General features: G+C 36.6%; 1 protein-coding gene across 3 annotated transcripts in view; it reads left to right on the forward strand.

The window, feature by feature from the left end:
- Positions 1-17869, forward strand: part of SVEP1 (sushi, von Willebrand factor type A, EGF and pentraxin domain containing 1) — a 2252988-nt gene that overhangs the window by 804526 nt on the left and 1430593 nt on the right. For all 3 annotated transcript variants that reach the window (XM_044061036.1, XM_044061037.1, XM_044061038.1), the window contains exon 10: positions 6213-6320. In XM_044061036.1, the coding sequence (XP_043916971.1) occupies positions 6213-6320 (108 nt within the window). The remainder of the gene's footprint in view (positions 1-6212; positions 6321-17869) is intronic.

Below are 17869 nucleotides of genomic sequence, written 5' to 3' on the forward strand. Positions count from 1 at the left end.
AGCTCAAGTGCTTAAACCAGAACAAAGACACTTTTAGAATAACAGACACTAAGCCTTCAACCAGCAACTCCCAACTTACAAGGATGTAAGCTACCTCTCCTGCCACAAGAGTGCAGACCACAAACCTTAATGTAAAACAACTGGCTTAAAACCCAAATGCTTAAACCAAAAGGCTTAGAATAAGAGTTGAATTTTAATCAGGCTACTAACAAGCAGTAATAAATGCAGCAGAATAAATGCAATTGAGTACTTTTCAGACAGACAGCAAAAGCAAAATAAAGTAATAAAGTAGGAAGAAACACAAATACAATAAAAGCAGATGAATAAAGTGCAGTTTTTCTTAGGTTAAGTGGGAAGGGTGAAACATGCTAATTTAAGGTTGAGAAACTAAGGGGTGAGCCTTCCCAAATGATCTCTCTCTCTACTCAGTAGGATAAGCTGATGAGATGGGACTGGGAGGAGTGTCCAAAATAAGATTTATAGTAAGGGCAGGCAACTCAAAAGCCACCAAATTTAAGAACACAACAAGGACTGGGCAGGTAGGAGGCGGAACTCTTAAAACTCCAATAGAACCGAAATCTTAAAATAAAGCAAATGTAATACTAGAATAAGATACAGAATAGAAGTCATCAAAGCTTAACTAAAAAGCTTCAAATCAACATTAAATGCAGACACGACTGATGCTCAGAGCAATGCAGACCACACAAACACTTCAGCTAACTACAGATATTTCTAAATAAAAGAGCAATGCTGTCTCTCAGCTCCTCACACTAATTAACCAATGCTATTCACAGTTTACAAAGGAATTCTTTGGTAACTTTTTTTTTGACTGACCCTAGGCAAGAACTCTTAAAACTCCAATAAAACAGAAAACTTAAAACAAAACAGATGTAATACTAGAATAAGCTACAAAATAGAAGTGATCAATCCTTAAATACAGAGCTTCAAGTCGAAATTAAATGCAGAGATGAGTGATACTCAGAGCAATGCAGACCATGCAAACATTTCAGCTAAATGTAACATATTTATTTGAAACTGCCAGTGTACTGTGTCTATTGTCACAATTATTTTTTCCCACATGTTCTGTTATCCTTATTCTTAATACTTTTTTCCCTAATTCATTGATTGGTAAGCCTACTCGGCACATGTCTCTTTTTAGGAACAACCCATAAGCAATGCCAATTTCAGTGACTTGCTTTAATGTCACCCTGGACTGCAGGGAACAGCTCATTAACAGTTTAATTTTTTTAAATATCTCCTCAAATTGCCAGATGCCTTATAGTCTTTCCCCACATAAGTTGTGAGGTACTTAATATAGTAAAAGCTTACTTTTATTTATGTATTTATTTGGGTGTTCTACCTTTCATGTTTGTGAAATGCCATTTGTATCTAAGTAAGTAGCATTCTCATCCATCTTCCTGCACTGTTACCAGCCCCCAGCATCTTTACTGAAATTTAAGTGGTGCACTTATGCAGTCATGTATATGTGGGGTCTGTCATTCACTGCCAGGAAAATGATTGTTGTTTACCCACCTCACAAATGCACGCAGTCACCAAAACATACAGTAAAATTACTTGAAAAGGTATTAGGCACATCTGTAAAACCCAAAAGTGCAAATTAATAAATGTGCAAAATGAGAATTTACTATTTTCGCTGAAGTGCAGCAGCCTCTGATGTATTATATTTAGCATTAGGGAGCATGAGGATAAACACCCTCATAAAGAGGGTGCAGACAAAAATTCTAGTTTAAAAATTCTCAATTTTCATACTCACAGATTTTTGTAGTTTTGGGCTTTGTATTTGTGGCAAGGACCTCTTCTGCAGCATCATCAAATCATATGCTTGACAACAGCCAGTGAGTAAGAATCTGTGATATTTTGCCTTTTTTTCCATACCTCTACTACTTTCCTGACAATTAAGGAATCGAAAAATCAAGATTTAAGAAGGAAGTTTTCTTCCAAAAAGGAGTGACTTCAGGACTGCCACAGCAGAGTACAACCAGTACTGTTGTCAGTTTCTTAGGTTCATAAGTTCATAGGAAAGTACTAGGCAATTAGTCTGCAGACCATTACAAGCCTAGCCAGCCAAAAAAACTACTCTATTCAGAAGTTCTCTCCAACCTCAAGGATGGCAAAACAAGATAGCCTGGCGAGGGGGGGGGGGGGATTTGAGGTTGCCCATCCAAGTATTTCAGTTTACCTTCAAGGTGTCTAAAGTGCTTCTCTGCGTGACATGTAGTAGAAGTGTGTTCCAGAAGAGAGATATACATGGGGATATGAATCATCAGGCCAAGTTGTCTAACTTATCTGTTGATGAATGTTTAATTCCTTTAACCAAGTCTTTGAGGTATCATTAGTTCTATGAAAGAACAGAAAGTCAAAGGGTATAGGATCTTTCATATCTCAAAAGGAAGACAATGATCTCCATGGAGGAGTCCATAACGACTGATTCATGAGAGAGGGCTGCCAGTCTGTCATGAGAATTAAGGTTTTTGATGTCACTGATCTTTTAAGGTGTAAATCTGAGAGCTTCTCAAGCTGAGTGACATGTTTCAACAAATACATGAAAAAAGGTCTGATGAGACATGAGTAAAATGGAATTAAGACCTCATTAGATCTAGGAGAGATAGCTTTGGAAATTAAATGTACCAGCTAGAAGGGATTTTGTACTATTGATAGCCATATTGATGAAATAATAAGGAAGTATGAACAAAAGTGACTAGATCGCTTACAGTAGTATCTGATTGGAGAGGTGTGTCTCCAATATAGTATATGAAAAAGTTTATTTTTTTTACCAAAATAAACTATACAACAGTTTTTCACATTTAATTTGACACCATTATCCTTGCACCAATTTTTAATATGGTCTAACCCATGTTGAAGCAATTGTCAGTCAGAAAAAAGATGGAATAACAACACACAGTTTACAGTCATCTCCACACCCTGATAATCATAGGCCAGGAATGTGACCTGAAAGTCGAGAAATAGAAGCCATTTAGGAGAGGGCCCAAAGCCAGGCCCCATAGTACACCACTGCTAACTATTTTGCTTTCAGAAGTGGGATCTGCAACTCTAACCACATGAGTTTTGACAGACAACCATTTAGTTCACCATCATACAACATAAGGGTTTATATTCATACTTGCAAGTCTGTCTGTAATGCAAGCATAGACAATAGTGTCAAAGACCTTGGCCTGGTCCAGATATGCTGTATGTACTGCATAACAACTGCTATGGCTACTTAAAAAAAAACACAATTAAAGAGTTGACAAAGATTGTTTGAAGACAGTGCAGGGTTTAAGCATTTCAATACACAGATTAATGAGGTCTGTGATAATATAATCCATAGCCTTGTACGAGGTTAGTGAGACTAATAGGTGTATTTTTATCAGAGTTCATAATTGGGCCATCCTGGTGTAATGGCAGTATAATGCTCTTATTCTGGCTGCAGGAATGTAACCAATGGAGAAGTTTGGATTAAAGATATTAGAAGGGGGTTAGATAGGCCTTATTTGGGACTGGTAAACTGGATGAGGACTTCTTAGCTTTTGAAAGGGCTGAAATGACTTGCTCCATGACAATTTAAGATGGTGTCTGGGATTGTGGGATCTGTTCAGTAGCTATAACTGTGGGTGGAGTTACATTTTAACTAGATTTGTCAGCTAGAATATTGCCTATTACCTTTGGGTCAAAGTGTAAAGTATTATTCTGGAATAGCTCTGGACATTGCTAGGTGTTCATTCTTAACTTTTTGACATAGTTAAAGAAAGATTCATAGTTATTTTTGTTTTATCAGCTATTTTAAGTTTGTCCTCGGCTTGATCTTCGCAATGCTTCCCTTAATCTCTTTACTAGTTTCCTTAAATATACTGTTAAGATAAGTATAATGAGAGTTCTTTTCTCTTGTTATATAATTTATTCATACAGGTATTCCACTACCAAGGATTGTTTTTAAGTTTCTCACTATATTTGGTGCAGCTAGGCACTGTATTGTCAATATGACTAGTTAAATGGGAGCATGAAATCAGATGTCTAGGCAGCAGCTGTAGGAATGGGATCTATATGGGGAAGATGACAGAGGAGTTTATTTAGGCCACCGAGCAGCTGAAGAAGGTTTGCATTTGAGAAGTCCCTAAACAAAGAGATATCTACAAGGGAAGTACCACCATTTTTAAAGGAAAAGGTCACTAATTTATGGTCTGATTTAACAAGACAGTGATACATATAGAGCTATGCAATAAGTGGCCATATCTGTGAGACCTAGGATACTGATGCCCTTAAAGAGGTTGGTTAATGCTTTGTGTAAGAAAGTTAGCATTTACAATGAGAAGGAAGTGTTGGCTATACTGGCAGTTGGCAGGTTAGGTCAGACAGTTTATTGGTGGATAGTTGAAGTCCCTCAGTAGAAATGGGTTGTGTTTATTAGGGATTTTAGCTAAGGTGTTATGATAGATATCCTGCTCAGAAGGAGACATAGGTGATGTTTTGTAGCTAGCTATGAGGTGGTAATTAGTCTTGTTTATAGTGATTTGGGCATCTAAGAGTTCAAATGTAGTATGTGGCATGTGGTAATGATAAGTTCCAAAGACATGATAGGCACTATACACAGGAAAAGAGGGAGTGTTTTCATTGTTTTGAAACAATGTCCCTGTAACTACATGTATATGACTATGTTCATGTTGCAAGAGAGCCCCTAGTCTGGGACTTCCCATTCAGTTGTTGTTTATCAGGAGGCAATCTTCTGAATACTAGCAATAATCAAAATTAACAATGTGATACTTCTTCAATTACTTAACAAAAAGGATTATATAAAAACATGACATTTATTTGTTTGCAACTTTTTGTAAAGCCCATTAAAAAGTGTGATATGGCTACCATCAGCAGCATCATTTTCTGATGTGCTTGTTCTGGTGAAGGTCATGGTGGTAGCTGGCTGAGCAGGACAGCCAGATTTCCCTATTCCCACCAACAGTCTGCAGCTCTTCCTATGGGATCTTCAGGCATTGCTAGTCAGGTTGAGAGCTGTAACTCATCCAATATGTACAGAGTCTAGCATTGGCTTCATGTCAGTGAGCTGTCCCTGTGAAGCCACCCAGGGTGCATCCTTATAAGGTGCCCAAACCGACTAAACTGACTCCTTATAGCATGAAGGAACAGAGGCTATACCTCAAAGTCCTCCAGGATTGCAGAGTATCTCACACTCTCTAGGAGAAGGACCTCTATTACCCTGTGAAGAAGTATCATTCTTCTTTCCTGCATCCATGATCTCATCCTTTCAGTCACTACACAAAGCTCACGATAATTGTGGACAGCCATTTTGATTTCTTGTATTTTTATTAAAAAGACTTTTGGATATTCTCACTGGATGATGTTACTCTGTGTTTTTTTTTATATAAGAAATTGTATTTACTTTTCCTTTCAGCTAGCACTGTTATAGTGCCACTGCTTGTACATTGAACCCAGCACTCAGAAGCAATTCCTACTGGTTCTCAAGAAACAAGAAATCAACACACACACAGACACACACACACACACACACACACACACACACACACACACACACACACACACACACACACACACACACACCACTTTTAAAGTCACAGCTAATAACAATATCTTCTTTTTTTACCTTTTCTTTATCATTGTGATCATTGGCTTTTCCATACCCATTCATTTCCTGCTTAAATGCATGGCTGAATTTTAAAGCAGACTTTCTCTGTTGACGCTCAGCATACATGTAAGAAAATACAAAAAGAAATCTAAGACACACTGATCTAATGTCTTTCTACTGATTCTTCCTCATTAGGCAACAATTAAACCAGTGCAACACTGTTTGTATATTTGGGTACAGTTAAAATGTCTGGATTTTCTATGCAAAATTCTTTATTGTTTTGATATGTATTAACTAGGCAAAAATAACCCTTGTGAATGCATGTGAAGCATGTACTGGCTTTCTAATCAGAAAAAATAATATATTAAAATGAAGGCATTATAAAGTTTGCATAATTAGTTACTTTGGATAAAACTACTGTCTTACACAAACACAAAGTAAAAAGGTCAGTAATAACTGTATTTATCTTATTTGCAGTTAAAACTGCATAAACATTTAAACTTTATGTGCTTCTCTAGCTTATAGAATCTAAAAACAAATTATACATGTAATGGAAAATAATGCGCTTTGAGAAATATTAACTCCATCTATTTTACAGACAGAGAACCTCCTATGATTGACAGATGCAGATCTCCCTCACCTGTTCTTACAGTAGAAAAAGAATATAATGTGACTTGGGATGAGCCACAGTTTTCTGATAATTCAGGTAAGTGAGCCCAGAAGACAGACAAAACTGTATTAGTAATAAAATAATGTTTGTTATCAATGCACTGTTTATCTAGACAGATGATGAGATAATATGAGAAAGACAGACCATAAAGACTGCCTAGAGAATATGTCTTAGCACATGCTCAGGCTGCATTAACCACTTTCTTGCTGGTGACTTAAAATGTTTGAAAAAGAACTTTAAATAAATAATTTTGTGGTCAGGAACATGTTTACATTCCCACAGCATCCCTTTCTGTAGATTTGTAGGTGTCTGTTTGTAATTTACTAGGCATCATTAATTTGACTAATTTTAAGCATCCAGATGTTATAATGCTACTTTTTTGCAATCAGAGAAAACACTTCTTGAAGATTTCATAAGAAATGCATTCAAATCTTTATGTATGCTAAACTATGACTTGAAATTAAAACTAATGAACACTATTCTAAGACGTTAAGACATTTTGCAGGCTGTAAAACAACAAAATATTCAACCAATAACATACAGAACCATTTAATGCCTGCACTAACAGTTATCAGTTAAGGCATTATTTATAAATAATCCAGTTTATTGCTTAGCTAGTTGTAAAATGTAACATGCAGAACCTTGAGCATTTCCGCAAATTAGTGAGTTTTTTCTACCACATCAAGTTAGAGAATTCCGAAAAGTAGAATGAGCAAATACAAGAACCAGAGATGTGCACATCTTCAGCAACATACTTGGAAACTTGGGGTGCTCCTTGCCATTCTAGTTCAATGCTTACAGGGTTGTAGGACCTCTTTCAGATAACCTCTCGGAACTCTGTTCACCAGCGGCTAAATAAATTAGTAAATCTTCACTGTGATGGCATCAGTTTTATTATGAAACACCAAAGGATAAAACACAAGCATCAGAAATACCAAAAACTAATATCTGAAGCACAAAAGGATGAAACAATCTCAAAGAAGGGCTAATCCACCAGAGGAAAAGAATCACTGCAGCTGTACACTTAACAATCACACTGGTGCTGGTTTCCTGCGGAAAACAGCAGTTAGCATTCTGCTCTTTGGTGTCTTTTGCCTTTGGCATTTAAATCTTTGGGAATTTCATTTTGATCCACTGTAGATCTACCTGGCAGCAAAGTCAGTTAGGATCTCAGTAAAACCATTATTCCCACCCTATCCATTACATTCCACATTACTTGTAGCACAGAACTCCATCATGGAAGTGCTAGAAAAAAAATGATAAAGCAATAATCAAACTAAAGTATTGCTCATTTTCTTAAATTTTGGGGGTGGGGCTTGGTATGCTCAGCTGTCAATCAGCTGCACAATACTGCTCTTATTGCTCTTCGCCCTAGTCCCTGGCACTTCTCCCAGAACTGGGACCAACTTGGACATCAAAGGGCTGATAAGACAAAATGGAAACATGAAGTAGAGCTAGCAAGGGCCACTCTCATATTGCTGTTCTGAATGTCAGGGTTTTTGCTAGACCATATCCTCTGTGTGGTGAGGTTATACTTGTGAGGCTGGGTGCGTAATGAGGCATAACCTTTGAGAACATGTCTGGCATGCACACTAAGGCAGTGCTCCCCTCTTGGTAATTCTGCATTATTAAAGCAGCAGTAAATAGATGCTGCAGTCACTACCAAGACTTAATGTGCAGTCGACTTACAACATCATGGTCCTCCTTCATGGATAGCTGCACCCACCTTCCTTTACTCTGAGTCACTATTTGATCCATAGTCACTCATGATTTATTGTCTGTATGTCACTGTTGTTGTAGCCATTTTCTTAAGATGAAAAAAAGATCATACTGGTCAGACAGAGGAGCAGTCATAAACACCTCTCTGAAAAAGAGCAGGACTTTGTCTTATATCATCTGTGAGATATTCTAGGGAACAGATAAGCACAGTCTGAAACATCCCTATCTGCAGAATATGGGTGAATGCTGCTAAGTTACAGCCTTGCCACAATGTTTCATCAATTAGTTGTTTTCATGCAGAATTTGATCTGCAGTGACCTCTGAGTCTCCTTTTACAAATAATTTGTATAATTGGGTGTAAACAGCAGAATGACTTTAACCTGTCTACAAAGTGACCTTCAAGTGTGGTTGGCAGCTGCTCATACTAGCAGCAAAGATCACTCGGTCATCTCAGGGGACCACAAAATAAGACCTAAAATCATAGCCTGTGGGGGTATACCAGCGTAACAAGATCCACGATGGGTATGTTCCCAAATAACATAAATAAGGGCTCTAAATCATATTGCTTCCATAGTTCTGCCCCCAATGACTTTTTTTGTTATCCTTTTCATTACATTCATAGCAAACTAAGCAACATTTATATGAATTAGCTAAAATTATATGTTCTGTTTCTGCCTTTCTGACACCAGTAATTATACTTATTATAATCTGCCAATACAACTGGCCATGATTTGCAATAGCCTGAAAAAGAGAAAAAAAACACGATGCACCTCTCTATTTCACAAAAGGAGAAACAATGTTGTTGTGTCTTTCGGCTTTTCCCAGTAAGGGGTCGCCACAGCGGAACTCCGGTCCGCTAATGATTGGTAGTTGATTTTTACGTGCCGAGTTACCAGCCCTGGCGCACAACCTTCAACGAAGGTACGCCCGTTCACACATGTCTCCAAGCAGAAGATGTTCTAACTGTGAATCGAACCGGACAGCATCTTACTGTGAGGCGACAACACTACCGCAGCACGGGGCTAAATACCACCAATATCATATGGCATAACCGCAGCTTCTATCTCCCCCCTTTTTCATGTTGCATAGTTTACCCTTTTATTGAAACGACAACAAATTTATCAACTCTTATGCAGGGCAGACAGAACCTTGATTTCACTTCTTCTACCCTCACTGTATACCCAGGAGGATGCTGTATACTCATCTGATTTATTTAATACATATCCTTTCTACCTGAGCTTGCATGTTTTTCTTTCTGCCAATACCAAGAAGTGCACAACTGACAGTTTCTAAAATTAAAAAAATGCTATACACCATTACACTAGTACTCCAGCAACCAATGTTTTCCATTTCCCAATTATTAAGTTTAGGAAATGGGGAACAGACAATATTAAAGCCTGTATTTCAACTTCTGTAGCTTCCTTCATTAGATCTTTTATTCAAGCATAGAAGTAAGTATACATTTTAGAAGCAATTATCTATCACTTAATAGTCATGAATTTCTGTGATATTCTGTCAGGAAAGCTTATAACCTACCTTTTGGATGTGCAACCCTAGAGTAGGTTATATTAAGAAAATGGATGCTGTGAGGGGAGTGGGAGAGTTGCTTTCTACATTAGGCAATGCTGTAGATTGCAAGTTAGTCTTTGCACATTTATCGAACAAGTCTTCTACTAAAATGCAAATCTATTAATGATAACAATACCACTTGAAACCCTGATAAAACTTATGTTCCTCTTTTTCCCAGCTGGATAGACCAAGAATATGCAAAATATCTAGAAACCTTTACTCATGGCTTCTGCAGTTATTACCACTGAGTAAGGGGCAAAAAAAAGATACCTACCCTGAATAAACACTTTCTACATAAACTCATGCAATAAGGGGAAAATTAACTTCTGTCTCTCTTCTTTGAGTGTTGTGTTTTGTCTGTCTTAATCTTTTCACAGGTAAAGGCTTATGAGAAATGTTAGTTTTGTGTCTATTTAACACATGACCTGTAGTTCATGAAAACACCACCAGCTTCTCACATATGCTTTCTGCATTTAATCATAAGATCACATAAATATTAACAATACATTATCAACATGCCATGGTCGAGTGGCATTCAAAAGACATGCGTGAAGGTTGGGCGTCGGGCTGGCAACTTGGCACCATAAAAATCGACTGCCAATCATTAGCGGACCGGAGTTCCGCTGTGGCGACCCCTAACTGGGAAAAGCCAAAAAGACAAACAACAACATCAACATGCCTTTGGACTATATAGCACTCCAAATTTATATGTGAATCTTCTGTCTAGTGGTTATTCATTCAGTCAGCTCTCAGAAACAGAACAAAGTGCAGCGGTCACAGGAGAAGCCCTTGTCTAGCCTCCATACTTACTTTAAAAGTTGCTGATATTCACCTTAAGTAGCCCTTGGATCAAAAAGCAACCCACTCTGTATCTTAATAAAGTCCAGATATGAATTAACATCTCTTTAGCACATTGCAAAGAAACTCATTGTTGAAACACTTCCATGAAGACTGCCCAGTGATCAAAAAGTTGATAAGAGTTCTTCCAGAGTGAAAACTGCAACTGTGAAGACAAGCAAATTAGATCTATTCATTTGGGGAAATTTCATTTACTGTCAAGTAATTGCACTGGCTGGATGCCAGAAAGAAGAAATTTGGAAATCATAAGAGGAAATCAACCAAAAAAGGAGAAGACAAAACTCTGGCTGAGAAGAATCTTATAGTTGTTCAGCAAAAAAACTAATTTTCAGCTTTAGTATAGGAAGTGGTTTCCTGTAAATTAGAGGAAAAATGAATTCATTGTACTCATGTGTTTAAAATAAGTCAAATGCAGAAAGAATATATACAGTCAAATGAGGAAAGGCTGGAAAAATAGAAGAAACTCTAACTAGCTAATCAGATCAACTAATAGAACTGCAGATATCAGAGGATGAAATGACAAAAAATGGCTGGCAGATTATGAAGCTTCTCAAGAAGAGTTGCTTAAAAAGAGAGTAAGAAGGCGGAGTACACAGAGAAAACTTGTAATGTTACTCTGTACCAGAGAAACTGGAAGGAACACACAACAGTCATTCTATGAAAGTACAAATAAGCAATTTGACTGGTTTTTCCATAGCATGATTTGTTAACTGAAACAGCATATTAGATAAAGTATGCAAGACCTGTATTAGTAAAGGTGCAATCATACCAGCAAAAAAGAGTTGTTCCTAACAAAGTTATAATAGAATAGAAGGGAAAAGTATTTAAAACTTGGGACAGCAGAGTGTCTGTGAAAAAATGATTATTCACTGTACACCAGGTTGAGGAGAAGCAAGTTTATCCCAGCAATCAAGGAATGTTGAGACAAACATGTGAGATTTAAGATGATGTATCCAGCTCTCTTTGGAATATCTTCCTGGGGGATCAAAGATATTTTTGGATGCAGAATCGACTAACAAAAAAATAAAAAGTTTAGACAACAAAGAGTGAGCCAACAAGCAGAAATGGAGTCTGATAACATACACAATCTGACTAGAAAAACAAGGTGTACCTTAGACTTTAATCAGGGACTGGTGTTGGAAAGTCAAGAGAATCAGGGAGAAAAGCAGCACCATTGTGAAATTAGGGAATAAATGGTAGGTCATATTGGATCAGTCCTTAATAATATCTGAATATACATGTGAAATGTGGCTTGCAAGAAGTGGCTAAAGGAAGACTAGAATTTTGCTGACTGTCTTAAACTGGTGGGCGGTCTGTAAAGTATATACCCCACTTTATTTCACTAATGTTTAAAATGACACTGAGTGGACTGAAAAAGTAACTGCAAGTAAAACAGATTTTGTTATTGCTAATATTTGTATAAAATTATCATTATGTAAATCGCATGTTGTGTTGTAAAGCAGGTGTGTATAATGTTTAGTCAGGGGTATTTAAAATGTGAGGTAGAGGTGTCTTATCAGTGACTGTCATAGATGTTAATGATAGTAAAGCAAGAAATTACTTTTTATAATCTGTAAGGCATTCGGGTAAAAAAGGCTAGACAGAAGCAAGGTAAAGTCAATATATTGTTGTACCCTTGGGCTGCTGGACTGGTGGGGGTGTAAAAGTGTATGCAAAGTCACTTACTGATTTTACTTGGTGACTAAAAGTCTGATGTTGCAACCAATTAATTATGAGAGATATGAGCACTGTTGTCTGAGTGGTGTGTATAAAGTACAGTGGAATTAACACTTAAATGTACATTGGTGAGCAGTTAGGAGTAAAATAAAATAGATTTTAAACTGTGGGAAATGAACAAGGTATACAAGGAGTTGCCTTATCAGTAGCCTTTGTTATTTAATGCATTTAATATAAAAACATACAGTCTAGTTTATGTATTTAAATTTGCTAGATTTATTTATTTTTTCTTAGGGTAAAAGTGAATGTCTGTTGAAAGCATGCAAATTGATCCCACATATGGGGGGAAGAGATAAGCATAGACCAGATATAATTAGTGTAAGTGGAAACACATGATGAAATGTACATTAGCATGGGAAACTTTAATTTTAGATTAGGTTGTACCAGTGGGTGTAGCCATCAATTTGGGGCAATTGTGCATGTCTGGATGCAAAACTATTTTTTGAAAATGTGCGTAGTGTTGTGGGCTTGTTGTAAGATAAAAAGGAATGGGGTTCTGAAAATCTATTTAGTTTTTTGTTGAAAAAATGTGACATAGGTTTAAATGGAGATCAACAGAAAGCAATACATAAGACATCAGCCTGCCAAATGTTAATGTCTGCATATAAATTAAAAGTTGGAGATATACATTCAAAAACACTGTCATGTATGTCAGGTAAGAATACATGCTTTCTAGTATTATGGCTATTATGTCCATATTGTCATGGAATGTAAATTACCTTACAGGCATAGAAAAAAAAAACAGGTGTATGGTGCAATTAGCAATGTCACAGGAGAAAAATTTGGAATATGTGAATTTGACAAACAAGATATTTCATGGTGGACATTCAGCAAAATATCAGGACCAAAGGAAAAAGAGAGTAGTAATAGTGGTTGTCAGAGAAGATCAGTATTGCTATAAAATGAAAACAAGAAAATAATGGTGGATTTGTGGTATTAATGTATTATTGGTAGGGGAGGGGTTTACAATGGCATGTGTTGGCATTCTACCTAAGACTGCTATTGTGGAGCTTAAGAGAATTTTGGGAGAAATCAGCTTTCAGCAGGGAATATTATTTATGGATGGGAATTTGAACCCAATTTTCAATAATGAGGATGCATAAGGGGTCCATAAGGGTAATATAAAGAGACAGTAGATTTCTGAAGATATATACATGGAATATTTGATATGAAAGCTGTGAATTCAGTAGTAGGAACTCAAAATAAATTTACATTTTGTTTCCTAAGGTACAAGAACTGTGCTAGACTGGATAGAAAGTATGTATCTCTGGGGCATGTTTTTTTTAATTCAAAACTTTGATACACATCCAATGACTATTTCAGATAATGCACAGTAAAAAAATAAGATAAAGATGCAATATAATGAATATTTCAATTATACATTAGTCATTTCCCACTTACCTGTAAAAGACAGAGAAAGGAATTTAAAGAATGGATAGTAGAAATTATTCAAGAGATATGGGGGAAGATAGAAATATATTCAGAAGGGATAACTGTTAAATGGGATAAATTGGACATGGTGTTTAAAACATGCTAGGAGTAAGAGATAATTAGTTATAGGAGAAATAATAGGAATTGAAGTACTGTGGAATAGGGGGAATCTCACAAAAAATGAGGAGCAAATACAAAGTCCTAAATGGAAAATAAGAGTATTTGGATAATATGTAAGAGATTAGAAAAGCTGTCCTCTTTCCCATTTATATTTGCTTTATATTTAGAGCCATTAGCAGAAGAAGAAGGGACTCACAAATTCAAGGATGTAACTGCTATAGTAATCAAGAGAAGTTAGCATTATTCACATAAGGTATTATTTTGTTCTTCAAAATTCCAGAACAAAAGGTTATCTTGATGTTGTGGAATATTTAGAGAAGATATAAAATAAATGAAAATAAAACAAAGTCTATAGCTGTAAACAATGTACCCACACATGAATTGGTTAATCAACACCTATATTTATGGGGACATGATAAGATGATGTATTTAGATGCATGGGTAAAAATGATTCTATTATGGCAGCTATGCAAATGTGGGAAGAAACAAAACAAAATATAATACAAAAAGTGAGAAGCTGGATGCTGTTGATTATGGATAGGGATAAAAGCAGTGAAAATGTTTCTAGTCCATTTCATTTTATATAATGGCCAGATCTATTTTTATAAACTGGTAAGGCATTGTGGACCATAATTAATAAAGAGTTGAAAGAATTTATTTGGGAGGGGAAGAGGAGGCAAGAGTTAAATGGAATAAGTTGATTCTTCCAATATTGCAAGGTGGTTTAAGATTACCTGACTTGAAGGGATATTTTAAAGCTCTGCAGTTAAGGCTTATATTGTTGCAGAAGGTTATAATTCTCAGTGGGAAAGGATGATAATGAAACAGGGGAAGGGAGTTTCAGGAGTAAGGAGAGAGAATGTTTTTGAATACAAGTCCTTAAGGAGAATACCAACAACCACAAGGAGTAAGGAGAGAGAATGTTTTTGAATACAAGTCCTTAAGGAGAATACCAACAACCACAAATAATATTAAATTCATAAATTAACAAAAAATATTCAAGGAACTAAGCTAGCATGTGAACTGAGTAGGTATGACTGGAATTAATGGTGTAGAAAGTAGGCAAGAAGAGGCTGCAGATTATTGGAGAAAATTAGAAAATGAGCCAATGTATTATGAGCAAATAACTTGAAAGGAAAAGGTAATAGGGCAGGATAAAGCTAAGAAGAAGAAGTTAGGACTGCAGGTTATAGATTTTCCTTTCCAGGGATTGATAAGTATTGGCAAACAAGAAGTTGCTGTTAAAAAAAAGGTAACTAGTACATCATATAAAATATACTCCATGATAACTATAAGAATCAGTCAGAGGACGTTAGTAAAGATTGTGAAGAGTGAATGGCCATCCTTGTGGCTCCCAAGTATGCAAGAAAGTCCAGAAGGTTTGGGAGCATTTGTACAGGTATTTGTATACCCCAAGCAGACTTCAGAATGAGATTTTGTTCTCGGGTAGATACAAATTGCTGGAGGTGTGATATGAAAGAGTGACTGGTGATTTGGAACATGTATTTGAGGAATGCAATGAGATGGTAGATTTTAAAAATTCCTTAGCAAATGGCTGTAACTAATGAAGTGATTGTTTTCACCTTTGACATAGGATCTGAATTGCCCACACATAATAAAGCCTTACTAAGTTTAATGCTATTGGCTGCAAAAAAGCAATTACTATAACATGGAAACCAAAATCTAAAACAAGTTCCCTTTTCTATTACTGTATATATGCCTACATCACTTTTTTTAAAAAAATGTCATATTTAATAAACATGTTAAAAAAGAGAAACTCCCAGTTCACTATATCAAAGTTATATGCCAAAACTGAAACATCAATGACAGAAAGTACATTGCTACCAGAACCTTGAATCAGCCAAGGGTGCCTGAAGCCACCTTATACCCCTGGTGTGCATAAATCCATAAAATGCAGGGTAAAATATTTGCTGATCCTTTGACAAATGACCTCACTATTTCACTTACCAGTGAGACCACCCCTCATCTTTCATTTCTGCACTCATTTACATTCTAGTGAGGTAATCACTAGTTTTTAATTCCCATACACTTTCACATCCTGGTGAGGCTATCACTAGTTAACTTCTACACTTTCTTTGATACTCCCATAATCTATCTATGTATATCATTTTGGCTCCTGGACAGTACTGTGGAAGCTAGTTTACCTAAAGTCATGACAAGTGAAACCAGATGTTCACCATAGCTTTTAATAAGTATCAAGTGAAACCAGATGTTCACCATGGCTTTTAATAAGTATAAGGATGCATATTTGAGAAGGCAAGTTCCTGTTGCTGCCACCCCATGGGAGGGATTTTATCTGCCCCTAAATTTGTTATAAGAAGGGCAATCTTCTAATTGTAGCTACTTCCTTAAGCAGTCCTTAGTCTGTTCAGTTGTACATTATTGCAAACCTGACCATCAACAGACTATGCCATTATCAGCCTCCCTGCATTCAGTAGTGCCTATTTGTTAGCATCTAATTATTGGCTGTTTCCTGTGAACGCTGTTTTTATAACTTCCTCTTGACATACATTCACATCTAGCTTCATTCAGTAATTTCTCCAGATTCCTGTATTTGTGTTACAGTTCCTGTTCAATTTCTAACTTTTTTATTATCTGTCATGTTGCAGGCATTTTATGCAGTTCTCCTTTAACTATCTCACCAAAAGCTAACATGTATTCCTTCCAGTAACACTCACAGCGTCAGAAATCTTCTTCTCAAATTCTTAAAAATCTTTTATCTAGGTAGGGAACACATTCAGCTGTCACCTGTATCTACCTACTAATTTACTTTTCTGTATCCAAAAAGCTACTAGCTTGTGATCTGACTACACAGTCAATAAGACTTCAGTCTTCTGTACTTCATCAAACTGAATTACCTTCCATGAATGAATAATGTAGCCTAGCCAGGCAATATCTTTTCGTGGTATACCTAGAACTTTTCCTTTATTTATTTCTATTTGTTCACCAGGTAAGTAGGCTGGTCTGTTGAAACCTTTTACGTATGACCTGGACAGCAAAGCAAAAACAATAATGCACAATGAGCTACACAAGAAAAAAGCTGCAAAAGTCATTAAATACAGTATATAAAACATACCTACAAGACTTAAAGCGACACCTAAAAGCAATGGCTTAATATAAACAGGGACTATAAACAGCATGAATATATCTACTGGAGTACAACATATAACACAGATAATAGAAATGTACTGTGGGTATATATAGTAGTAAAAGCATCTGCAGGAGTATAAAGCTTAAAAAAATTGAACATAAGTGAAACTGTTGGTAATAACAAAGGATCACAAGCTGAACATAAGTCATACCAGTAGGCATTAGTCATTGTCACACTCCCATGACACCTTACATATACACAACTATCTACAACATACAAAATTATCTATAAACCTCTTGAATGCCCAGCCCTTGCCTCCCTTCTGACTCTTTATCAACCAAACAGCAGCTCTGATCTGAAAATCAATCTCTTGTCCAAGGAAACAGACCAAAACTCCCTGCAGGACAGTATCACTACTCTTTCACTGTAGCTGAACTCTGGAATGCTCTTCTGCCTCTTCTCCAGACCATTAATACTGCCCAGTGGCTCTGCCCATGCACCATCTCCAATTCTTCTATAACCTTATTTCCTGATTACCCCCTTCTATCCTCTACTCATCATTATTCTCCCATCTTTACTGTCACCCTTCTATCTCATTCTGCCTCACATGGTAAAAATTGTGTAGCTATCCCCTCTCATTTCATGAATATTGTATAAGTTAGTAGTATGCTTGTGTGTCTTTCGGCCACAGTGGAACTCCGGTCCACTAATGTTTGGTAGAGAATTTTTAAGTGCCGAGTTACCAACCCTGACGCACAACCTTCAATGAAGACATGCCCATTCATGTATGCCTCCACAGAGAAGACGCTCTAGCTGAGAATTGAATGGGACAAAGTCTTGCTGTGAGGCGACAACGCTACCGCAGCACCACTACCGCGAGCTAAGTTAACCGCATAGTATAACTGTCTAATATGTACTATATGATTGTATATGTGTATAGCTTATCTGTCTTTTCTGTTAAACTCTTTATATACAGGATACCTTGCCATGAATATAAGGTTTCTTCTAGCCATATAATTGCACAATGTTCCAAGTGAGT

Source organism: Protopterus annectens, chromosome 2.part0 (genome assembly GCF_019279795.1).
Source record: "Protopterus annectens isolate FY-2018-M chromosome 2.part0, PAN1.0, whole genome shotgun sequence".
Taxonomy (NCBI): domain Eukaryota; kingdom Metazoa; phylum Chordata; order Ceratodontiformes; family Protopteridae; genus Protopterus; species Protopterus annectens.